Below are 25,786 nucleotides of genomic sequence, written 5' to 3' on the forward strand. Positions count from 1 at the left end.
TACGATGGCTTGGTAAATGTTTCAGGGAACGGAATCCAATTTGGTAAATAAACTAGTTAGTGGTATTTTTCCTGCTGTACATGTACCGAAATTATCAACCTTAATAGACAAGGGAGGTCGGCCTGGCTGGCGCGCAGTGCACGCGCGCGCGGGCATGGCGGCGTGCTTTCACTTTAAACTGCATTTAAAGTGAAAGCACGCCGTGTTTAAATGGCATGCTATTAGGTATGGACAAATGGCGAGAGCAGCCATCTTTGTCCATCCTTACGCGTGCATGCTTTGGGAGAATCGATTGCAAAAGGTCCTCGCTGGTGAGAGCAGCGCATGCGCTGCTTTCGCCAGGCAAGACCTAAAAATGAATAAAGTATATACAAATGAAGAAGCAAAATTGAAAATATGAAAACTGTTTCTATTTTTGATTGAGAATGAAATAAGATGTTAATATTTGAGCATTTGTTTGGTGTATACTTGTTTTTGTATTTTTTCTATTGTTTAGAAGTTCAAATCTTAGAAATTGCTATAGGCGGGGGTGTCCACCTTCCAGTATGTCTCAATGGGGGTCCCCGGATTGCAGTAATGATTAACTGAGGCTCAAAACCTTAAGTGCCGCTAAGTCAGTACCCACAAGAGGCGCTCAAGGCTAGTAAATGCGAATTGTTATGCAGGAGAGGAGACACATGGATTTTTATACTGAGCTAGTACTGCAGGGTTTTGTAATAAGTCAGTGGTAATGAGGGAGTAAGGTTAATGCTTTTAAAGTGGAAAAAGAGCACTAAAGATGTGAAAGGTGCATGGACGACTAGAAATGAGAGATTGTAATTACCAGGTCGTAACTATTAGGCAGTGTCTCTATCATGGTGTGGAGTTTCTTCATAGTAAAGATTTTCAGCAAAATACAAAAATGTTTTGTACCATTTACCAACACAGACCCCAGAAATGTATTTAAATAAGCATACTTAAAAGTTAAATCCCTTTCATTTAAACCAAAAGTTATTTCCTAAAACACATGTAGATTTAATTGCCTAATTTGTAGATGAGAAATAATCAGTTAATAACCAACATCATAAGAGCTCCATGTCAGAAACTACCTATATCTTTGACTACATTTAGACTATGAACATTTTGACCATGAAGCATTAGATCTGTTATGCAAGGAAGTCACAAAGTCCCTCTGTGGGTATTATGTTGACAGCTACATACTGATTGCCTTCCTCAGAACAAGATAATATTCTTTGAATACTTACATAAAACAACCGCTTAAGAGTTTCATTCCTTTCACAACCATATATGTACCGCAAAAAATAAGAGAAGGAAACCCAAAAATACAAGGTTTTTTACATAACTCCCTAATTAACACTTAAAACACTTAAAACACTTAAACAATGAGCATTTGCTTTTTAATAATTAATTTGTTTTGCAATATAGAAGACTATCAACACTGCTTTCAGAGTAAACAATCATAAACAGTAAACTCCCTGCTCACTCACTCCTACCTTCCACACCGAACTAGTCACATGGTAAGCATACAAGTTCATCCTATGTCAGTTTCCAAAACTACACATGATCCAAACTTGGGTAGAAGTGCACGGTCAAGCAGCCCCAGTGCTCATACCACAGCCACCATCACGAAGGAGAGAATCATTGAGGCACCCGCTTCCCCAATGCTGCCTCAGCACTCCTCCTCCAATTGAAGAGTCCGAGAGACAGGGCATGATCAGAAAGAGTTTGGGGTAGTTGGTCTGCTTCAAATATAAAGTGTTCATGCCTCCTGTCCAACAAGAGGAGATCAGTCTAGGCATATGCATGCTGAGCTGCAGAGTAGTGCCAGTAACCTGCGACAGGGGGGGGGGGGGGGGGGGTGTGTGTGTCATGTCTCCAGGTATCTAGCAACCTTAGGTTGGTGAACCAAACTTGCCACTCTGTGGTCAGTTCTGGGGTCCTTCTGTGTCATTGTTGCGATGTATCCTGTGCAGCTTTTAGGGCCAGCTTGAGGTCACCCCCAATTATAAGAGGGCCTTCAGCAAATGTGACAGTAGTCTGTAACTTGTCCCTCAGTAACCTTTCATCTCCTGAATTTGGGGTGTAGACTGACACCAGGCAAATTGGGCAACCCTCCGAGAGATCATTAACTGACACCCATCGACCCACTTCTCAGATTTTTGGTTATTTTCTATAAAAAGCTCCATGCTGGCCAGGAGGATTGCTGTGCCCACCAATTCTAAATGAAAGGCAGCATGAGCGGAGTGGGACTGTGTTCTGTCTTAGCCAGATCGAAATCATTCAGTTTGCCTTGCGGGGTTCTCATTAAGCCCTACCCTTTTTAATCTGTATGTAGCTCCCCTGGCGGCAATCATAAGAAAATGTGGTTTTATTCCAGTTTCCTATGCTGACGACACCCAGATAGTGGTATCCATCAGCAAGGATGCTAAAGAAACTGCGGATAAATTCAGGTCATGTATGACACAAGTCAAACATTGGATGCTGAACAACTGCCTGAAGTTGAATGGGGACAAAAGTGAAGTATTGCTGCTAGGGGCAGATCCAAACATATGGTCCCCGGAGTGGTGGCCTGACAGTCTTGGTCAATGTCCAGCTCCAGTAAACCAGGTGAAAAACCTGGGTATGACCCTAGACAGCAAACTCTTATTCCTCCCAACATTTTTTCTGTGTGCCTAAGTTTAGGCTCACTAGAATGGGCGGTCGTTCCTTTTCTGTACTAGGACCAAGACTCTGGAATTCTCTTCCTTTAGACCTTCGAGTGGAGCACTGCCATCTTCGCTTCCGCAAAGCCGTTAAGACCTGGCTTTTTGCCCAATAATTCCCTTCGGAAAGCTGTTAACCTCAAGACCTGGTCTGTTGCGCTTTAGTTCCCTCTGGATTATTATGCTATAATGTCAATTAGCGCCGGGAAACCCTCACGGGTAGCTGTTCGCGCTCTACAAGACTAATAATAAATAAAAAATAAAAAAAATTCGACACTCAGGCCAGTAAACTGGCATCTTCAGTCTGGTACATACTGAAAATGATAAGAAAGCTCCTGCCCTACATTCCAATAGACACCCGGAAAACGGTGGTAACAGCCCTGGCCTTGTCAAGGCTAGATTACGAGAATGCCTTGTATGCTGGCACCCAGGTCCAAGTTCTAGCAAAGCTACATTGCTTGCAGAATGCAGCTGCCAGGTTGGTGCTGGACGTACCCAAACATGAGCCAATTGCCCACAAACTCAAATCTCTCCACTGGCTCCCCATCACAAAAAGAGTGCAGTTTAAATAAGGCACTTCACGGATCTGGCTCTCCGTTTTTTAAAACCCATCTTAAACTATATGAGCCTTCCAGGACTCTTAGATCAAGCCAGGCCAAATTAATTCAGGTCCCTAAACATAGACTGGCTAGATGGGGAGGGAGAAGCTTTTTACTTCAAACAGCCAAGGTTTGGAACCGTCTCCCAATCTCCATCAAAAACACTGCATCTCTGCTCTCCTTTAGGAAGGCAGTGAAAACATGGCTTTTTTTGGACAGTTAGATCATGTCCTGTCGATCCCGAAGTCTTCTGAATTGTCATAGCGCCAAGACGCCCGTGGGCATTCGCGCGCTCTATAAAATTATAAATCAAATCAGCCTATGAGTGTCTGTTCCCAAAAGGTGTGTCTCCTCAAAGAAGCTAACTTGAACCCTGCCAATTTAAGAATACCCAGGATTCGCTGTCTCCTAGAGACGATATTAAGTCCTCTACTAGCTATCAACTGGGTAAATTTATTGGCTATGCCACAATATCTGTGTAGGGAGTATAGCTATGGTCGTCACTATTTGGAAACCGAAGGGTTTGTACAAAAATGGGTGGTTATCAGTGTGTAGTATCCCCTCCTACCCCTCCCAAAAAGTCCTTAAGTGTAAAATTTCAACATTAAATACCCAAGATGGATTGGAAGCAAACCACACAACTGTTTGTGACCAGCCATCCTGCTAACGTGAAGGTTTCTATCACTCTGCAACAAAAACAAGAATAAAGGGATTAGTATTGAAGCAGTGAAGAAACCTTTCGCCTACCTGGCCCAAGCAAGTGTGGAAGACTCCAAATGGCAGATGAGCCCTCTGCAGAGCTGGCCCACCACCGTACATGATGGAGCTAGTCCGTTGCATGTCGTTCGTCTTGTTTTTTTCCCATCGTCAGACACTCATCTGAGGTACTCCAACAGTTGGTTTTTACTGCGTTCAATCTATGTTGTGGTTGCTAATCGCCCCCTGGCATACCACCTCAGTAAGCTCTCCGTGCCTCTGAAATCTCACGCCAGTTGGTAATTTCAGAATCTGTTTTCGCTTCCTGAAGTGAGTCCGTAGTGAGTGTGTGGCAATTCCAGGTAAAAATAATGCAGAGTGGGTGAGCGCACCTATATTTCATGCCATGAGAAGTAAGAAAGTTTGTAAAGAGCTTGAAGATTTGCTGTTTTGCAAAAGAGTGGATGCTAAAAGATACTGGAAGTCGGATGCTTGTTTCCGTTCTGGGAAGGACATGGCTTTTGTAGTTCGGACTGGACTGTTCCCATGGGGCACAGGGTCAGCGCTGATTTGCATATCGCCATTGTCTAACCCAGGGTGGTGTGGAGTGGAAAAACGATGGATTTGGGCCCAGATCTTTGGACTGGGGTGAATGTGTGACATTGATCCACATTCTGTCCATCATTGTTGTGTTTGCAGTTACCGCGCTAAGTGTACTGGGGATGCTCAGACGTGAGTCCCAGGCACTCCACACCACTGGAATCAAGCTAGCCGGGCTGAAGAGAGGTGTTACCTCGAAACCGGGCCGGTCCTCGGATGCTTGTTTCCGTTCTGGGAAGGACATGGCTTTTGTAGTTTGGACTGGACTGTTCCCATGGGGCACAGGGTCAGCGCTGATTTGCATATCGCCATTGTCTAACCCAGGGTGGTGTGGAGTGGAAAAACGATGGATTTGGGCCCAGATCTTTGGACTGGGGTGAATGTGTGACATTGATCCACATTCTGTCCATCATTGTTGTGTTTGCAGTTACCGGTTTTGTTGGGAGGCACTGTGTGTCCTGTCCGTAAGGATGTGTTTGTCTTGCTTCTTTCCAGGATGATAGCAAAGAGGTTGGCTGGGTACTTTGGTAGGTTGGCATCTGAGATGGTGGGTGGAACACCCTGTATGTGAATGTTGTTGCTTCTCCTGCAGGATAATGTGTTGGTCCTTGTTGGACCTGGGACTTCCAAGTCACATAGGGTAGCTTGGCACTAAGTAGAAAGGCTTCAATCAAAGGCACATGCGTTAAGTTTGCGTCACACCCTTTAGTAACATAACGTCCCTCCACTCAAAAATAAAGACACTACACCAGCTTTAGAAAAATACGATTCACTTTATAAATTCTCTTTGTAGTTTTCCTTTGTTTCTTAGCAGTATTTAGATTCCACTCATTAAAAAGCTCCGCAGTTGATTATTAGCATAGACACATTTTCACATAGGGATAACCGCACATTACATCAAGCATTTCCACCTTTTTCTTATTTGTACACTGTGTTTTGTCCCTTATGCTTCACTCATATACTAGAACTTAATTCAGTAACCTCTTAGTAGTTCAAAACTCCAGCAATTGTATTTACATTTCCATGCACTTGTTTCAGATTCTTGTCACAGAGTTTTACCCCTTGAGTTTCAATTCTTATCCTTCCCTGACTCTCCACCCTTGGTTTACCCAACCTTGTATTCAGGTTAGTGGGGAAATCGTCAGTGTTTGAAGGAGAAATACCCTAGTCAGTAGTTCCTAGCTGCTTACAGTTTTCCAAGTTCAGGCTTCAATGGTCTAACAGGTGTAATGCAATCTAGCACCTTTATAGCCACTGCTCCTTTTTAGTTTCACCTCTCTCTCAAGTTTCCCTCCCCCCCCCCCCTCTCTTTGAGCGACGGGAGAAGTTTGACAGGAATCAGCAGGCACCTAAAGAGGTTAATCCTTCCTTCCTGCAATCGCTACTACATTCAGTTTCTTCCCTTTATTCAACTCAGGTTATGATGTTCCCACCTTACTTGTTCCTTAGCCTGCGCACGTATAGGGGGAGTTCCCAGCCTCCTTTTTCTCAGGTTTACCCCTCACCAGCCACGCTACCAGAAGTCGTAAGGCTCACGGCGTCACTCGGGGGTTGCAAGGGATTCCCCTGGCCGATTACGCTCAAACGGCCTCCTACGCTCGGCCGACTCAGTGGGGCTGGGGCGCTTCAAGGCTGGCACTTCTCTTCCGCCCCACGCCCCTCGGATGTTCGAGCTCCTCCCTTCGCGACGTCTGTCTTCCCCTTCCGGGCCTTGGGCTTCAATGCCGGGTCATCTCTTGCATGTCAGGTTCCCCTGCAACAGGCAGACGTCCTTCCGCCGGGAACCAAGTCCTGCGCGGGTCCCGTTCCCCCTCCTTCGGCTTCTATTGGGAGGCGCTGCCGTCAACACTCACTCAGCGCACCGCCCCCACCTCACCAGAGCCCTCGACGGACCTGCCGACTCGACTTCCCACAGACCCAGAGAAGCGGCCGCCACCGGATACTTGGACCAGCCTGGGTAAGGTTCTTAACCCCTTAGTTGGAAGAGGGTGGGGAAGGTAGGAACAGACAGTCTCTCTGTCACTGAGGGGAAATCCCGCGGCTCCCTCACGGAAGACCTCCAGCTAAGGGAGTTGATTCCACAGGAGTTTCAGTCTTCTAGGCTGTGTTCTCCGTAGTAGGACAATCCCAGTTCCGCTTACTTGGGGATTCCCTCTTGATCTAGACCAGCGATGTCTATTGGGGGAAAACGACGCCCTTCACCAGTACCTCAAGTGAAGCGTGAGGAAACAGCTTCGCCGGGACAGGTCTTCGGATTAGGGGGAGCGTCAGTCAGGAAAGGAAGAGCAGCCCCCAGAGGCTATCAGATCCTCTTCCGCGCGCCCACCTCCTCACTCCTCAGCCTGGTCTCCAGCTCGCTCTTGACCTGTGTGTCGCCTTCCTCCACTCTCATTACACAAAATGGCCGCCCCACATTCCAGTACTTATAGCCTAGGTCCAGAGGGTCTAGAGTGGACCAGAACGTTCTGGAACTCCACATACTTCCCAATGGCACCAGGTTCCAAAGTAACAGTTGTGGCAGTTGTAAGCCACCATTTTGTGGGCCTGGTCAATTCAGTTAGAAAGGCACCTACACATCAGGAGAAAGGACTATGAGGGCAAAGAACATCTAACCCCTAAGTCAACACCTCAAAAATCCAGTGGACATAAAAATGAAAGGTTTTGAGGGGCAAAGAGGGAACACAAATTAATAAATAATTAGGAGGGACTACTCAAAGGGCAGACAGGTCTAACACGCGTCCCCCCCAGCTGAAAGTGGGGAGAGCTACCCAACCCCTTGGGAGTCCTCATCACTAAGGCGGAAATACCTAGAGAGACCGTCTGCATTGGCGTGGTCCACTCCAGGCCGATGTTCCACCCTGAAGTCCATTCCCTGTAGGGAGATGGACCATCTCAACAGCTTGGGATTCTCCCCCTTCATTTGCATCAGCCAACGAAGAGGTCGATGGTCAGTCTGAACCAGGAAGTGCGAGCCAAACAGGTATGGCCGCAACTTCTTCAGAGCCCATACCACCGCAAAAGCTTCCCGCTCAATTGCACTCCACTTCTGTTCCCGGGGAAGCAGTCTCCTGGACAGGAAGACTACAGGCTGATCCAGACCCTCTTCATTGAGTTGCGATAACACTGCCCCAATGCCATGCTCTGATGCGTCTGTCTGGACAATGAACTCCTTGGAGAAGTCTGGGGCCCCCAGGACTGGTGCTGCACACATTGCCTGTTTCAATTTCACAAAGGCTTGCTGACAAGCCTCTGTCCAGACTACCCGTCGAGGTTGTTTCTTGGATGTGAGCTCTGTGAGGGGCGCTACAATAGTGCCATACCCCTTCACAAAGCGACGGTAATAACCTGTTAGGCCCAGGAAAGCTCGGACCTCAGTCTGGGTCTTGGGGGGGTTCCCAGGCCATGATTGCCTCAATCTTTGCCTGGAGAGTCTGCACTGTTCCCCTACCCACCAAGTGGCCTAGGTACACAGCCAACCCCTGCCCAATCTAACATTTACTGGCCTTGATTGTCAAGCCAGCCTGTTTCAGGGCCTGGAGAACAGCTTGCAAGTGACGCAAATGGTCCTCCCAACTGCTGCTGAAGACGGCAATGTCATCCAGGTAAGCAGCGGAAAAAGCCTCCATTCCAGAGAGGACCTGGTTCACCAGCCGCTGAAAAGTGGCAGGGGCGTTCTTGAGCCCAAAGGGCATCACACAGAACTGGTAGTGTCCCTCAGGCGTGGAGAAAGCTGACCTTTCCTTTGCTCCATCTGTAAGGGAGATCTGCCAGTACCCTGAAGTAAGGTCAAAGGTACTCAGGTATTGGGCAGCTCCCAGCCGGTCAATCAATTCATCTGCCCTAGGGATCGGATGAGCATCAGTCTTGGTCACTGAGTTCAGTCTCCGGTAATCCACACAGAACCTCAGTTCTGGAGTAGTGCCTGGTGGGGCAGTTTTTGGTACTAAAACCACCGGACTGGACCAGGGGCTACTGGAAGGTTCAATGACTCCTAGCTCCAGCATCTTGGTAACCTCACCGTGGATGCTGGCCTTCACCTTGTCTGACAGCCGGTAGGTCTTTGACTTCACTGGTGGGCTGTCTCCTGTATCCACATCATCGGTACACAGGTGGGTCCTTCCCGGGACAAGGGAGAACAACGAAGAGTACTGCTCCAATATCTGGCGGCAGTCCTCCCGCTGCTCATGAATTAGGGATGGGGAGAGAATCACTCCCTCCACCGACCCATCCTTTTCCTGAGACAAAAATAAGGTCAGGGAGAGGCTCGCTTTCCGCTTCCTCTCCTCCATCAGTCACCATCATCAAGATGACCTCGGGCCTCTCATGGTGGGGTTTGAGGCGATTAGCAAGCAGCACCCGTAGGGGCTGTCGAGGGGTCTTAAAATCCACCAGGTAGGTGGCCTTACCCTTCTTCTCCAATACCTCAAAGGGGCCTGTCCTCTCCACTGAGCTCTCCAGGCTCCATCACCCACACTTTCTGGCCAGGCTCCAACTCCACCGGGTGAGCGTTGTGGTCATACCACTCTTTCATTACTGGTTGGCTGGCTTCCAAGTTGTCTGAAGCTTGCTTCCACAACTTAGCCGTTTGGCTCCGGAAAGCCAGCATGTAGCTCACCACATCCTGGGGAGGCTGTCTGGGAGACTTTTCCCATCCATCCTTCACCAGGCTGAGAGGTCCACGTACAGGGTGCCCGTACAGTAGCTCGAAGGGGCTGAAGCCCACTCCCTTCTGCGGCACTTCCCTGTAAGAGAATAGCAAACAGGGCAGGAGGACGTCCCATTTCCTCCGCAGGCTCTCAGGCAGACTTCTTATCATGCCTTTCAAGGTCTTGTTGAACCTTTCTACCAGTCCATTGGACTGGGGGTGGTATGGAGTGGTGAACCGGTAGGTCACTCCACACTCCTTCCACATTGCCCGCATATATGCTGACATAAAGTTGGTCCCCCTGTCGGACACAACTTCCTTGGGGAAACCCACTCGGGTAAAGATCCCCATCAGGGCCCTAGCCACAACAGGTGCAGTGACAGTCCTCAGAGGAATTGCCTCTGGGTACCACGTGGCGTGATCCACCAGAACCAGGATAAACCTGTGACCAGCGGTAGTTGGTGGATCCAATGGCCCCACAATGTCGATGCCCACACTTTCAAAGGGGGTGCTAACGACAGGAAGTGGTTCCAGGGGAGCTTTCAGCTTCACCCCTGTCTTCCCACTGGCTTGACAGGATACACACGTCCGACATTATGTGTCGGATGCCACTTTCATCTGAGGCCAGTAAAAGTGGGGGACAAGCCGGGCAAAGGTCTTGTCCTGACCTAAGTGTCCTGCCAAGGGAATCTCATGAGCCAATTCTAGAAGAAAGGCTTGATATCGTTGAGGGACTACCAAGGCCCGTGATGAACCGGGCAAAGGTACCTTGGGTTCACTGTAGAGGAGTTCGTCCTCCCAGTAAATATGGTAGTGCCCTGCAACGTTCCCTGCTGCCTGGGCTTCGGCCTGTCGCCTCAGTCCCTCAAGGGTAGGTCACTCCTTCTGGCCCTTACAAAACTCCTCCCTGGTAGGCCCTCCTTCCACATGCCACTCAGCAGGGATAGGTAAGTCCCCCAGGGAGACTACTTCCCCCTCCACGGACTCCTGGCCCACCACCGCAGGTGGCCGATCTGTCTCATGGGGCGTGGAAGCCGAAGCAGGCTTCTCCTGTCTTCGGGTCTTTCCCTTTTTGGCAGCGGGCTGGGCCATTGTTCCAGGCTCCAGCCCAGGCGAACTCCCTCTCCGGGTAGTCGCAGACCTTGTGCTTGCACAGGCCCAGTCGGGTGTACCCAGCATCTTCGAATGAGTCCGGTATTCCACCTCCTTCCAAACATTGTGCTCCATGTCATTTCCCAACAGACAATTGACTGGCACGGCAGGGCTTACGGCAACTCGAAGTGAACCTGCAACCCCTTCCCACACAAAGGGAACCTCCGCCACAAGGTAGTGGCCCAATCTGCCGTCAGCCATCGCGGCGGGGTGGAGTACATGTGGAATCACCTGCTCTGGAGACACCAGTTGACTCCTTACCATAGTCATACTGGCTCCTGTGTCTCTCAGAGCTTCCCCTCTCTGGCCATTGATGGTGATCCATTGCCCATACTTTACAATATTTGAGGGCACCTGGATCTTAGGAACCATCTCCCGATCTCCCAGGGACACTAAGGTGACACCCGCCCACTCACCCCCCTTATCTAAGGGCAACTCCTCCCCAAGCACTACACTAGCGACTCCCGGGGCTTTTCCTCCGGTGGGAGGGGGTGGTCTTTTTGGGCACTTGACATCTCCCTTATAATGTCCAACACCACCACACTCAAAGCAGTGGACAACCTTTGGCTGCTGACTTTGGCCAGGATGAGGGTTTCTGGGCGGGTTAGCCTTAGGGATGAATCCTGTTCCCTTTCCCTGGAAACTGTTTTGGGGGTCTTTTGAGAACTCCCTCTTTTTATCTCCCCCCCTCCTTCTTCTGGGGGGTGCCCTGTCCTGACCTTTGGGAATCCCCTCCAGTCCCCTTTGAGGACACCCGGGTACTTGCCCAGATGTCCGCCTCCTCTGCAAGCTTCCTGGGGTTGGTCAGCTTTCTGTCCACCAGGTGTTGTCGCAGCTCGGGAAAACATTTCTCGGGTAGGTGCTCCTTGAGTATAAGGTCATACAACCCCTCATAGTCTTCCACCTCGCTGCCCTGCACCCAGCCTTCTAATGCCTTCTTTGCGTAGTCCAGGAAATCCACCCAATTCTGTGTGCCTAGTTTGTGACTACCCCTAAACTTTTTACGGTATTTCTCTGGAGTCAGTCCAAACTTTCTGATTAGCGCCACTTTCATGGTGGGGTAGTGGGTTTGCTCCCTCTGCTCTAGGGCCAAAAGTGTGTCCCTCCCTGCAGGAGGCATGTACTTATACAAGCCACCCCCCCAGTGTTTCTCTAGGATCCCATGGGCTCTTAAGGAGACCTCATAGGCAGCTAGCCACTTAGCAATATCATCACCTGCACTGTAGCTAGCAACTACATCCTTGGGTAAGTAGGGTCTGGGTTCCCTGGTCAACTCCTTTTGTTCGCTGCCACCATTCTGAGAATTGGAAGTCCCTACTTGCAGGGCCTTAAAGTCTAATTCTCTGAGGCTCAACTCGTGAGCTAACCTACTCTCCTCTCTTGCCTTCTCCAATTTCGCCAACTCCCATCTCAATTGTCTCTCCTCCAGCCTATCTGCTAGTTCGGCTTCAGTCAAGCTTCTCGCGGAGACACTGCTGCCCTCTCTTGAGAGTGTTCTGGGACCTGTCAACAAGTTTTCCCTCTCAGATTGATACAGCACATCTATCCCGATGCCCGCGTCCCGCTCCCCCTCTTCCTCCTCCTTCCCCTCTGGGTGCGCTGCCACCCATGCCCTCAAACTGGTCTGGAGTTCCCCCTTTTTAGCACCACGCTTAAAAAACACTCCCATCTTCTGGCAAAAGTCGCTAAGCTGGGCTGTAGTATAGGTCTCCAGTTCCTCCAGAGCAAATTCCATTTTGCTAATGAGAGATATCGGTACAGCCACTCGGAAGGAATTGGTTCAAAAGGGGCAATTTGAAGCTACCTCCACCCACCACCAGGAGTAAATTTGGAAAACAAAAAGAAATAATTAGGGAGTCTGCAAGGAGAAGACTCCAGGTGTAGGCCTGTGGAGTACACTTTGTTACTTCAGAGTGGACGCAAACACAGTTCTGTATCCCACCGCTGGACACCAATTATGTTGGACCTGGGACTTCCAAGTCACATAGGGTAGCTTGGCACTAAGTAGAAAGGCTTCAATCAAAGGCACATGCGTTAAGTTTGCGTCACACCCTTTAGTAACATAACGTCCCTCCACTCAAAAATAAAGACACTACACCAGCTTTAGAAAAATACGATTCACTTTATAAATTCTATTTGTAGTTTTCTTTTGTTTCTTAGCAGTATTTAGATTCCACTCTTTAAAAAGCTCCGCAGTTGATTATTAGCATAGACACATTTTCACATAGGGATAACCACACATTACATCAAGCATTTCCACCTTTTTCTTATTTGTACACTGTTTTGTCCCTTATGCTTCACTCATACACTAGAACTTAATTCAGTAACCTCTTAGTATTTCAAAACCCCAGCAATTGTATTTACATTTCCATGCACTTGTTTCAGATTCTTGTCACAGAGTTTTACCCCTTGAGTTTCAATTCTTATCCTTCCCTGACTCTCCACCCTTGGTTTACCCAACCTTGTATTCAGGTTAGTGGGGAAATCGTCAGTGTTTGAAGGAGAAATACCCTAGTCAGTAGTTCCTAGCTGCTTACAGTTTTCCAAGTTCAGGCTTCAATGGTCTAACAGGTGTAATGCAATCTAGCACCTTTATAGCCACTGCTCCTTTTCAGTTTCACCTCTATCTCACGTTTCCCTTCCCCCCCCCCCCCCCCTCTCTCTTTGAGCGACGGGAGAAGTTTGACAGGAATCAGCGGGCACCTAAAGAGGTTAATCCTTCCTTCCTGCAATCGCTACTACATTCAGTTTCTTCCCTTTATTCAACTCAGGTTATGATGTTCCCACCTTACTTGTTCCTTAGCCTGCGCACTTATAGGGGGAGTTCCCGGCCTCCTTTTTCTCAGGTTTACCCCTCACCAGCCACGCTACCAGAAGTCGTAAGGCTCACGGCGTCACTCGGGGGTTGCAAGGGATTCCCCTGGCCGATTATGCTCAAACGGCCTCCTTCGCTCGGCCGACTCAGTGGGGCTGGGGCGCTTCAAGGCTGGCACTTCTCTTCCGCCCCAAGCCCCTCGGAGGTTCGAGCTCCTCCCTTCGCGACGTCGGTCTTCCCCTTCCGGGCCTTGGGCTTCAATGCCGGGTCATCTCTTGCATGTCAGGTTCCCCTGCAACAGGCAGACGTCCTTCCGCCAGGAACCAAGTCCTGCGCGGGTCCCGTTCCCCCTCCTTCGGCTTCTATTGGGAGGCGCTGCCGTCAACACTCACTCAGCGCACCACCCCCACCTCACCAGAGCCCTCGCGGACCTGCCGACTCGACTTCCCACAGACCCAGAGAAGCGGCCGCCACCGGATACTTGGACCAGCCTGGGTAAGGTTCTTAACCCCTTAGTTGGAAGAGGGTGGGGAAGGTAGGAACAGACAGTCTCTCTGTCACTGAGGGGAAATCCCGCGGCTCCCTCACGGAAGACCTCCAGCTAAGGGAGTTGATTCCACAGGAGTTTCAGTCTTCTAGGCTGTGTTCTCCGTAGTAGGACAATCCCAGTTCCGCTTACTTGGGGATTCCCTCTTGATCTAGACCAGCGATGTCTACTGGGGGAAAACGACACCCTTCACCAGCACCTCAAGTGAAGCGTGAGGAAACAGCTTCGCCGGGACAGGTCTTCGGATTAGGGGGAGCGTCAGTCAGTAAAGGAAGAGCAGCCCCCAGAGGCTATCAGATCCTCTTCTGCGCGCCCACCTCCTCACTCCTCAGCCTGGTCTCCAGCTCGCTCTTGACCTGTGTGTCGCCTTCCTCCACTCTCAATACACAAAATGGCCGCCCCACATTCCAGTACTTATAGCCCAGGTCCAGAGGGTCTAGAGTGGACCAGAAAGTTCTGGAACTCCACATACTTCCCTATGGCACCAGGTTCCAAAGTAACAGTTGTGGCCGTTGTAAGCCACCCTTTTGTGGGCCTGGTCAATTCAGTTAGAAAGGCACCTACACCTCAGGAGAAAGGACTATGAGGGCAAAGAGCATCTAACCCCTAAGTCAACACCTCAAAAATCCAGTGGACATAAAAATGAAAGGTTTTGAGGGGCAAAAAGGGGACAAAAATTAATAAATAGTTAGGAGGGACTACTCAAAGGGCAGACAGGTCTAACAGTCCTCCAGCTGGATAATGCATTGTTGTAGGGTTTTGCATTGTGCTGCTTGTTTGTCCATGAAAAGTTCGATTTGGTCCAGTGCTTAATTTGAGCTGGTGGTTTCTGGTGCTTGGCTCCGGCAGTTAATTGTCAACACCGGCACTTATGACAGTCTGCCACATGGTGGCACTGTTTGTGTAATTTAGAGAAGAGCAGAACAACGTTAATATACATTAAAAATGACTAATACCTATCCAAACAATTCTTATAGTTTTGGGGGCCTGGAATAGTCTGATTTGTCACACTTGTAGGAGTCCAATGGTTAGTAGTTGGGTTGGTATTATCATTGGCAGCGCTGGCAGGGGCAGTGGGTCATGCATGCTGTAATGGCCTCCTCATGAGGGCTCTGGCACGTATTTATTGACAAATTAAGCACTGATTTGGTCCACCCTCTCTCGAAGGTTGTCAACAACGCATTGAAGAGAAAACAGGTCATGATCGAGGTCGGTTTTGACCCCTTTAATATTGACCTTGAGCTCTTGAATGAGTTGGAGGAGGAGGTTTCTACTGATAAGCTGTGCCAGACCTCCTTCAGAGAATAGTCTAGACCTTTGGTCGCTGTTATCAGTGCGTCATCTTTAGAATGGTTGTGGGAGGATTGTTGAGAAAAAGGACATAATAGTGGAGTCTCTCTTGCCTTGAACTCCTGCTATGACTCCAGCAGAGGTTGAAGATCACCTCCTAACCTCTGGACGAATATTAGGATGTACTGAGTCCCACTGAGAATGAAGGGATGAGCCTGAAGGCATGACGGCCTGATGATGATCAAGTCCACTTCACTGATGTATAGAAGATGAGCCAAAGACAATGCCTCAAAGGCACGTGGCTCACAGTTACAGGCTGTCGAGTTATTATGAAAGTAACGAATACCTTGGGGTTCACAAACACTCAGGGTCCTTGCTTTAGGTAGAGATTGCGCCGTCTTTGGCCCCACTTACCCAACACGGACTCTCTGGTGCAGCCATATAGGCAAACTGTGCACCTAAATCAATTGGCTCACTTCTCCATTCAATGACGGCTAGATCCAATTTCGTGGGAGGCGGTCCAATTGGAGATCCACATCGCACTCAGGCTCTCTGGGTTCTGTTTCTCCGCAGTACTTAGGCAGTGTACTCCGCCAAACGCTACCAGCAACGCGTGATGAGTCTCACCATGTTCCCCCTGGGTCGTTCATCCAATGAAGGGCAGCCCCAGAGGGACTGGGTCTCATCTGACACCAGCATTCCTCAGTCCAGTGCCTGGCCTCCAGACCCAAGTTGTAGTCTGTGTACAGCGATTCACTCAGGAAGGAGGGGTGGGGGAAACTTAGGCCCTCCCCAGGCACTGCCAATACACAGGACAGCTGAGCGTGCCCTCCTGGCTGAGGCCTCGTGGCTGAACCGAGCTCTGGGCCCCTGTTGTCTCACCATCCTAAGCTCGACCACTCAAAGCATCAGGTTGCGCTTCAAATGGCGCTCTTTGTTGGACTCTGTCTAGTTGCGGAAACCATTAAGTGCAGAACTGGGTGGCAGGTCTACTCTCATGAGAATGGGCAAATAAGAGCTTTGATGGGGAGGTCTGAATTCATGCATTCACCACCTTGTTGGGCTTGGACACGCCGCCACCTATGAGAATTAGATATTACACTATGGAGCCAGTCAGTCAAGAGCTCCTATTAAAAAGCAAGCAACCAATAACTAATGATCTCCCCTTAAGACATCTACCTCTGAATCTGGCCGGCCAAACATTCAATTTAGTATAAACAATGGTTCTGTCGGGTATGCAACCTGATCGCTTCAAATGTAGATAAATCATTCCAAAAGCAATTGCGCATTATATCAATTAATATTCTAATGCATCCTGATTGCTTCAAATGTAGATAAATTATTCCAAAGGTAATTACACATTAAATCAATTAATATTCCATTTTAACGGGTGATTAACATACAAATCCAAACCAAAAAACAAACAAATAGGGTGATTAAAGATTTTAATCTTTGAATTATTTTTCATTCATAGACACCCTACGATCAAGCATAAAGAGTAAATCAGCAATCAAATATGAGTTTTCATGAACAGCGCATCAAATACAATGAGTGCAATGTGACATATTGTGCACAAGTGACAAAACAGTGGTGATTTATATACAAGTGAGTGGGCAAGGTAGGGTGAGTGAGGGAAAAGAGAGGGATTCAGCAGGCCAGTTTATGTATTCTATTTAGACTTAGTCCAGTCTGCCAGTTCAGTTGGCTTTTTATTAACTGGATTTCCTCAACTGGTCCAGTAGTTTAATATCGTTGACGTTTCGACCCTCTGGACACCCTATTCATGGGTCCATTGCGGGTCTTCTTCAGGACAGGGACAGGATAGGGGAGTGATGTGCCGCCTAAAGGCCCTTTGTTAATTGGACCCCGGAGGGGTAACATGAAACAATCGTCAGTTGTTGTGTCGGGGTCTTATTATGAAATCTCTTATAGTAGATTCCGATTGACAAAAAAATCATATGTTCTGTAATCTTTCTTGGTAAAGTGAGAAACTCATGGGTCCCTCTGTTTTCTCGTTGGATTGTAAACCAGCCGCAATTTCATTGGCGATCTGGCATCTAGATCCTAGTATCTGTCACTGGGGTTCATCGGAGATCCAATGTTGTCCGTGCAGCCAACGAAGGAATGAGTCAGAAATCGGCCAAACATTCATGCATACTTTACATGTTCTCAGCCCACACTGTATTAAACCCTGGGTGAAGAACATGCCCAGGCTCCTATTCCTCATCTGAGCACCGAACCACAGTGCTCAGACCAATCAAAATGCAGCATTGTGATTGGCTTAGGGAAGCTTATTCTGCTCCCTGTTACAACAGAAGCCAGGAAGAGAACGGAAGAGAGGTAGGCAAGTGATTTTTATTTTCTTCCCCCCCAAGGAGATGGATGGAGCGCTGAAACTTTTCAAGACACTCGCCCCAAGTCACAGATCTGGGTTGAATCCATCATCGTTCTTTGGCTCACTTCGCCACCCCAGTTCAGACACCCCTATACGCAAATCAGTCTTAACCCTGTGCCTCATAGGAACAGTCCAGCCCGAACTGCCAAGTCATGTCTTCCCTGGTCTAGAAACAAGCATCCTGGGACCGATTTCAGGCTAACAACCCTCATTAGCCAGGCTAGCTTGAATCCAGTGGCAAAGTGAGCAAGGGACCCACATCTGGGCATACCCTGCCAACTTGGGGTGAACAAAGCAAACCCAAGGAGATGATGGATGGAGCGCTGAAACTTTTCAGACACTCACCCCTGGTCACAGATCTGGGTTGAATCCATCATCGTTCTTTAGCTCACTTCGCCACCCAAGTTCAGATACAGCTATATGCAAATCAGTCTTGACCCTGTGCCTCATGGGAACAGTCCAGCCTGAACTGCCAAGCCATGTCTTCCCTGGTCTAGAAACAAGCATCCTGGGACCGATTTCAGGCTAACAACCCTCATTAGCCAGGCTAGCTTGAATCCAGTGGCTCTGGGTGGCTCTAGGAACACAACAAGCTTCAAGATGACTTTTTCCTAAAGTGCCGCATCTACCAGGGGTCAAGCTCACATAATTTAGTGACTTTAAAGGTTCACCCTGACAAGAGTTGTTACTGTTCCATGAGGTGGGCAGTCTCCCACTTCAAATAATAATCCAATTTCTTACATTGTCAAACACTTTTTGTCTTTCTCATACACTCCACCAGATGCATCCAAGAGCCTCTAAACATCCGCCTCCTGGGTGGAGACGTCTTTGCTAACAAAGTCAGCCCAAATATTAGGCAAGCTGGATCAGCTTTTACTCTTTTTCTGTTTAGAAAGTGTATAGGAAACGGTAGATAAACAGAACTGATGATTTTCCGGTTTTCTTAATTTCTTAAACCCTAGGTTTTGACCTTTTCAATGCACTGGGGGCTTCCAAAGAGGGCACAGGTTTTGTTTGCAGTGTTTACAGTTAATAATGTACGAATGACATCTGCAGCTATCCCACCATTTTCCCAGGAGTGTGCAAAATATGAATAGCTCATGTTGTAGGGTAATTGTAAAGGTGCAGACTGCATGTACGTTTCCTGGTTGACCTGGTAATTGTGTAGTGGAATAATATTTTAACATCTACAATCCAGAAATAAGTCTGTTATCTTGTGTGGCAAGAATTAAGATTTGATTTTCTGTGTAAAAACACACATCAGTAACCATATTTACAAAATCTGTTTTGAAGTTCTGGGGTAAGAAGATTTAATCTTTTCCCAAGCCAGAGATAGATTGTGAGCATAACCGAATCACTTGAGATGGCAATGATGCCTGTTGGCTTAAACTAATAGCCCAACTGTGTATCATGCCAGTTCCAGAAATCAGTGACTTTCATGAATGAAGGTCAGGAAGATGAGCTAGAGCTATTGCAATTGACTTCCTTCTGTCTTTCTGTTGATGCAAATCTTATTTGCTATATTTTTGCAGAGGTAGCGAAGCAAGGCTAGCACCACTGCTCTGAGGGCCCATGCCTGCTGGTTTCATCAGGAGTTGAGGAATGCAGTTATGCGAATGCTGTTTTTTTTTAAATCCCTACCCTTGAGATGCTGGAGCAATAAAAAAAGTACTGTCCTGTTCTGGTGGCAGCCTTAGAGAATGTGACTCAATTACCAGTGTACTCAAAATTGTAAAATGTAAGCTGTGTCCCGTCTAGGCACTTCGTAGTCTTTTTATAATTCATAAAACTGTTTATACTGGTGAGAGCTTACCATAGCCCGACTAATTTTTTACACTTGAAAAACGGGCTTATTGAGGTTTGGCAGAATGATGTACTTGCACTCTATTTTCTCCCACTGCCTTTATCCACACTCATGAAGTCTCTTACTACAGAAAATAGTGTTGTAAAGCATTTGAGGGTGGATTGTAAGAAATTGGATAACTGGTCAAGGGGGGTGTATCCCTACTCAAACAGCAGCCACGTTCCTTTTCAAGAAAGTCACAAGCAAACCCCAAATTAACCTGTGCTCAATCCTCTTGTAGCTCGGCAAAGATCAGTCAGGTTTAACTTTGAGGCAATGTGTAAAGTTGGAGGCGATGCGCCAGTTATGCTCTAGTTACGCCCCACACAAGACGAGGTGCATCTGTTCTACTGGTTCTACAGATGTTGCTGGCAGAGCATCTTCACGCCCACTCCTAAGGGTCCAGGGCTGGGTTGGCACCACTTGGCAGGGTAGAACTCACAGATGGCAGAGTCCAGGTGCTGGGTTCAATGTTATGAGAAGCCTGTTCTGTCCCTTAGGCTTCTGATCAGAAGGCCAGCCAACTAGCCTTTGGAGTCACTCCGAGGTCCTGGATTTAGAGTTGCAGGTCCATCTCTTCTTACCCAGGCCAGAGGGCAGCAGGTCAGTACCACAGTCCAGTAGTCCTTCAGAGCAGTAGTCCAGCAGAATAGCAGAGCTGTCCTTACAGCAGTCCTTCTTCCTGGCAGAATCCACAGGTCCAGAAGTGTACTGGAGAGTTGGTATCTGAGGTCCAATATTTATACCTGGTGTCCACTTTGAAGTGGCAGAAGCTTCCAGCGGATTCCACCCGCCCTGAGGTGCTTGGAATTTCCTGTCTCTCCGCCCTGGTCTCAGATAGTCTGGGTTCGCAGTAAACTAGTGTCACACCCTTTGTGAGAGTTCTCAGGCAGGGGCTTTGTGATGTGCAGATGTGGTAGGTGACAGTCCCTCCCTGTCGTTGTCTCAGTGGTCCATGCTGCAAATACATAGCTTCCCTTTGTCTCCCTTTCTGGGAGCAATACACACAGACCAACTGCCAACTACATCTAGTTATGTGACCCAGGATTCAGGCAGCAGACAGCAATTGGCTGGGACAAGAAAATGCCATCTTTCTAAAGTGGCATTTTGAGAATTACAAATCAGACTTCACCATTGAAGAGGGCTTTTAATTACAATTCTTTAGACACCAAACGCAACCTCTCCACCTGTTCCAATTTGAAGTTACAGCTTTTTAAATGTCCCAAGGTGCCTCCAATGTTATCCTATGGGAGAGGCAGGCCTTATAGTAGTAAAAAACTAATTTACGTGTTTTTCACGACCTGGACATGTAAAACGTAAAAGTACATGTTAAATATTTTAAATACACTTCACCCTGCCTATGGACTGTTTAGGGCCTACCCTAGGGGTGACTTATATGTATCAACAAGCATTGGCAAATGCAATAGTTCTTGTTTTAAAATGGGAGTGGCAAGCTGTTAACTTTGTCCATGTTTGTCTGTAAGGTATTGTTTACAAAAAAATAAAAAGAAAACCCAAGAAAATAAAGAAAGAAAGGCATATATATTGTACAGTATTTAAAAACGTTTAATTAAATTCAATGTTTTTAATCTGTATAAATTGTTTGGTTTATTTTTCAAATACTTTTTATTGAGGAAACGCTGAAGATGATTTGTAAAGAATAAGGAAGTGTAAGAATGTAAAGAAAAATGTTTGCCAAGGCATAATTTGCTTTCCACAGGATTCAACCTTTTGGTCTTTAGTAGTAGCTCCGAGAGAAGTTGTATGGGCCTCCAGGACAAGCGCCATGCTAAGTACACTTTCTGCCTCAGATGCCAGCTTAATGAGTGCAGTAGATGGCCCTTCCCACAGTACCATAAAAGCATTTGTACACCAAAGCTTGTGCTTTCATGCAATATGTGAAATACAGGACATAAAACAAAAACAACCCTTAAAGTCTGCTCTTCAGTCATACCCTAGTAATGAACAAAAAGAGGTGCATGTGCTGCTACCAAGTTGTCTAGTCTATTTTTACCAAAAACATACGAAATCAAACACTATGTTTTTTGCTCTGATTTGTGATAATTTATTTTCTTTTGAAAAATACTCAGTTTATCCATTTGGTATTTTAGTTTTTCCAAAGTTGTATTTTTAAGACCTTATGTACATGAAAAAACACAAAACAATTACATTCCTATTTACAATATCAAAAAAAACATTCCACATGAATTCATTCGAAACCTCAATCATCATTCGTTCATACCATCACAAGTGAAAACAGACAGTGTACAAATATAAGAATTCATTGAATGTCGGAATACAAATATTCACAACAAAGCCATAGATATTTTTTGTTCTCACCAGAACATCTATTCAAAAAGGATTCTGATTTTAATCTCTAGTTTAGGCTTTTTTTTTTAAGCGTTCTACGCGTTTCGAACTCATCTCACTTTTGAGTTCTCGTCAGGACCATAGTCTCTCGCTCATCAGAGACCAGAGGAAGGTGAATTTTCCCCGTCGTCAACACGAATTTTTAAGTGTCTGTCAATTTCCCAGTATTGAATTAAACCTGCCTGGCTCTCACACCCCTTGGGGTGGGGCGCGGGCAGCTGGAACACAAGAGTCTTATGCCTCCGCCTAGATGCCTTTTATCGGACGGGGCACAGCACTTTACAAAGGGGTCTTCTTCGGTAGTTCCCACGAATGCCGCGTCTCAGTCGCGTTCTTTCCGGGTCCGCAAAGGATCGTGGATAGTCATACCCAGCAAAAATATCTCTGGAAGCTGTGCTTTTTTTAAACCAGCTGGGAGGAATGGGGAGCACCAACACGTGAATGAGGAGTGGGTATTTGAGGGGAGGAAGGAGCATATGAGAGAGAGAGCTAGAAAACGCATCCACTCTCATGGATTGTAGAATGAAAAAGAAAGACCTAGTTAGTAGCGAGCAGTGAAAGGATACAAGTCCGACCATTAAAAAGGCTGCAAAAACGATATACTCCAGGCGAAGCACAAACAAGAAGAGGAAGAGAAACCATATAAAAAGAAGCACGCAAATAAGAGTTACAAAGTCAACCAATAGTAAACAAGGGTTGGGTTGTAAGCCCACTATAAATTCACAATAGTTTTTTCCACAACAAATCAACTTGTGCAGCCTGTTAGGCAAGACCTAAAAACTAGGAGGCATGCTAGACATACATTACAGATCTTTGATGCAATCACAGTGCACAGCGTAAGCCTGGCATGCCAATGGAGGTGAGGAAATCTTATTGAAGGAGGGGGTGTTTGGAGACTTCTTTAGCGGTGCCCAGGTTGATGGTTGCTTTTAGACTCAGGAGACGGGTGTTCCTGTGTTTGTACGTAAGGAAAGGAAAAACTACTTGCATCTTTAACAGGTGGACATGGACATAGGATATTGAAGCTGAATCTGTGTTGGCACTGCTTGGGTAGGTCAGGAGAGGAAAAGGACATTGACTATATAAGGTAAGTGGGATGCAGAGAACTCATGGTTGGATTTAAATACTAGAATTAGGAATTTGTAGCTGGAATCCTGAGACATTGCCTATTTGATGTGCAGGGAGAGGGTAAACTCAGTTTGGGAAAGGTAAACAGAGAGCTGGAGGCAAGATGGAGGAATATACTAAAGCATTCTGTGAGGCAGAGAGGAGACCCACTATCTAGTGCTACACAATCTTGGCTCTTCAAATGCTACCAAAGTCCCTCAGCAAAAGCCAGACCTTGGAAGTGAACACACCTCCGAAATACAAAAATCAACAGAATCCTACACAAATCAACAGAGTCCTTTCCCAGTGCTAGTTGCAGTAGGTAACATTATCTTTGTCAGCGGACAGAACTAGACCTGACAGTCTGGTCCAGGTCTGACTAATGATGCTCACAGCAGTATCCCCAGCTTCTTTTCTGTTGGTTTAGCTGCTTCTTAGCCATGTTAAAAATCTTTCTCTGTTCCTGACCTTGTTAAAAGGTCTTTTCAAAAAGAATTCCAGCTCTCGGCACAAATGGATCCTGGGCATTTTGTGAGTCAGGGTTTCACCTTAGTAGAAACAGCCCTCTGTGATGTCTTTCTATGACAGTTAAATACAGTTCGGGCATGATACGGATGGGCTACACTGTCTGATGTTAGCGTCATATGTCAAATGTCCTACAGGCATTATGGACCAAACAATGTCTATTTTAACCAACCCGGCTGAGAGCACAAGTTCTCCTTCAGCTTCTGAGCCCCAAGAACAACGCTCCCTCACCCTACCCCTCTATCTGGGCTCCAGTAGCCTCAGCTTGGGAGTGGTACTCCCAGAAAAGAGAACTGTCAGGGCCTCTGGGCAGCCACCCCTCCCAGGTCTCCTGACACCATGGGCAGCTCATTCCCTAGAATGCGGTCTGTGGGCATCTAGGGACTAACTATGACCTTTCTCTGGGTCACCTCCCCACTCCAGGGATACCAGGGCCATGGTCATAGTTAGTCCCTAGGGGCAGAAGAAGTCCTGCCCCTAGGCCTTTGTTACCTAATACATTTGGCCAGTGTACTACTCTGTGGAAAACAGCCTTTCCACTACCATGGTCCACCTGGCCCCAGTGTCCCTCAGAGCAGTGACAGGGACCCCATTTGCCTTGACCGGTGGAAGTGACAATTCCCAACCTCCGGGTTCATCAGTTAACTCGGAGTCCATCTCCCAACTAAAAGAGATTAAGTCATGGTCGATCTCCCGCCTCTTGGTCTTTATTGCCATTTATTGAACTTAGTATGATATAGTATACATAGGAATAGGGCAGCCATCTATTGCTGCATGTATAGATGCACACATCTGCTGCTGTACAGACACTAAACGCTATTACACAAAGTGGTAGCGTGTGTTTACACCATTTAACCCTCTACGAGATTTAACTGCCAAACATGGGATCTTCCCTGGCCCCCTTTGTTCAGCACTACTCAGAAATCTGATTACTTCTACACTGACAACATGGCTGAAAACCTATTTCACATATCCCTTAGTGCTCTGCTTCCACCCCAGCTCTACATGAAAAATAGAACTGAGGGCATATGTATTATACCCCCCAACTTTCGCTATGATCTCGGTATGTTTCAACCGATCATCAACTTTCTCCTAAGTACCCTCATCTTGATATGTTATATTTTTGTGTTTAAAAGATCAAGCCTGCACCTCATTAATGTCTTGATTTAACTAAAGCATGAGATAGGGCGTCATAATAACCACAAATCAGAATATGTGATCATTGGTACTCTTGTAGCCCACTACATAAGCCAGAGTTTCTCAAGCTGCACATAATAGATGTTCTTATTACTGAACTTTGTCATTCGCTTTATTGAATTTGGAAGGTGGAGAAGCCTAGTGCAACCACTGGGATTCAAACCTGACACATTTGGGTCACACACAGATGGGTGCAGGGCAAGCATTAGCCCCAAGTTGGCTTCATGTTAAATTGTAATTTACGCGGGCAAAAATCAGCCTGGGTTTGGCCATTGTGGTGAACAGAAGGAGGCAATCCTTGATTTAGGTACTCCAGTTATAAATACACTTGCACATATTCGAATGTTTCCACTTGGATAGTTCCGCCTTTAAGAGCAAGAGACGCTCATTGAGGAATATGTATTGGAGGTGTGCACTTGGAAGCTTTGTCAAAGTTAATGCAGCTTATTCCTTCCTGATGACCATTGTTGTACTTTTACAGACGCCTGCTGCTGGGATGGGGCTCGAGCATAGGGGTGAAATGACTATCGCCCTCCGGCACACCACAGTGCCAACCTCGGGTAAGTAATAAATGAAGATGCTTACAAAATGCCACTAAATTATGGATTCCAGCTTTTAAAAAGCAAACTTGAAGTGGTTCAAAACATGACACAGACCGCATATGCCATTTATAATTTTATTATGCCATGAAACAGGTTGGAGCGGTAGGAGAGTTATGCTCCGCTCCACTTACTGGCCAATTGTCCCATGTTGTTTGTTCTCTATCATGTATGAGAAGTCAGGGAGCTAGTTGGGTGCTGATGCTGACTGCTTGTCTTGACACAGAAGAGGGGTGGGATGGGGAGGATGGGGTAAAGTGAAAATCCACTGACAGTGTGGTGGTGATTGTTGGATGGTGGGCTTGCTAAACTAATGCCAAAGACTGGGGACATGCTGCTACTAGTTTAATGCCCCATCAACTTGCTACATCAAAGCCATCAGGTCTGCTCCTCTTCCACTGCATGCAATAACCACCCCCACCTTGTCTCCCACCAAATAGAGGCTTCCTTTGCAAACCATGCAATACAGTAATATATCATAAGCATCACTAAAAACAAAAGTGCTGCTATAACTCAATGGGGAATAGCTTTAACTTCATTGTAGACATTTCCCCACAGTTATTTAAGACAGCTGTGGAAATGCAACTCTTCTCTTCCTGCAGTGGACTGTATGGGCACAATGGGTTGTTTAGAGGGGGAATTGGATGAATTTAGTGTCCACTGGTGATCAAGGTGGACTATATTCATTGATCATAACGAAGTAG

At 47.0% G+C, this 25,786-nt stretch overlaps 1 protein-coding gene across 18 annotated transcripts in view; it reads left to right on the forward strand.

Moving 5' to 3' along the window:
• SYTL2 (synaptotagmin like 2) overlaps positions 1 to 25,786 on the forward strand; it is a 398,207-nt gene that overhangs the window by 346,016 nt on the left and 26,405 nt on the right. For all 18 annotated transcript variants that reach the window (XM_078658474.1, XM_078658456.1, XM_078658457.1 and 15 more), the window contains one exon: positions 24,965 to 25,043. In XM_078658474.1, coding sequence (XP_078514600.1) covers positions 24,965 to 25,043 — 79 coding nt within the window. The remainder of the gene's footprint in view (positions 1 to 24,964; positions 25,044 to 25,786) is intronic.

This window comes from Lissotriton helveticus, chromosome 8 (assembly GCF_964261635.1).
Source record: "Lissotriton helveticus chromosome 8, aLisHel1.1, whole genome shotgun sequence".
Taxonomy (NCBI): Eukaryota; Metazoa; Chordata; class Amphibia; order Caudata; family Salamandridae; genus Lissotriton; species Lissotriton helveticus.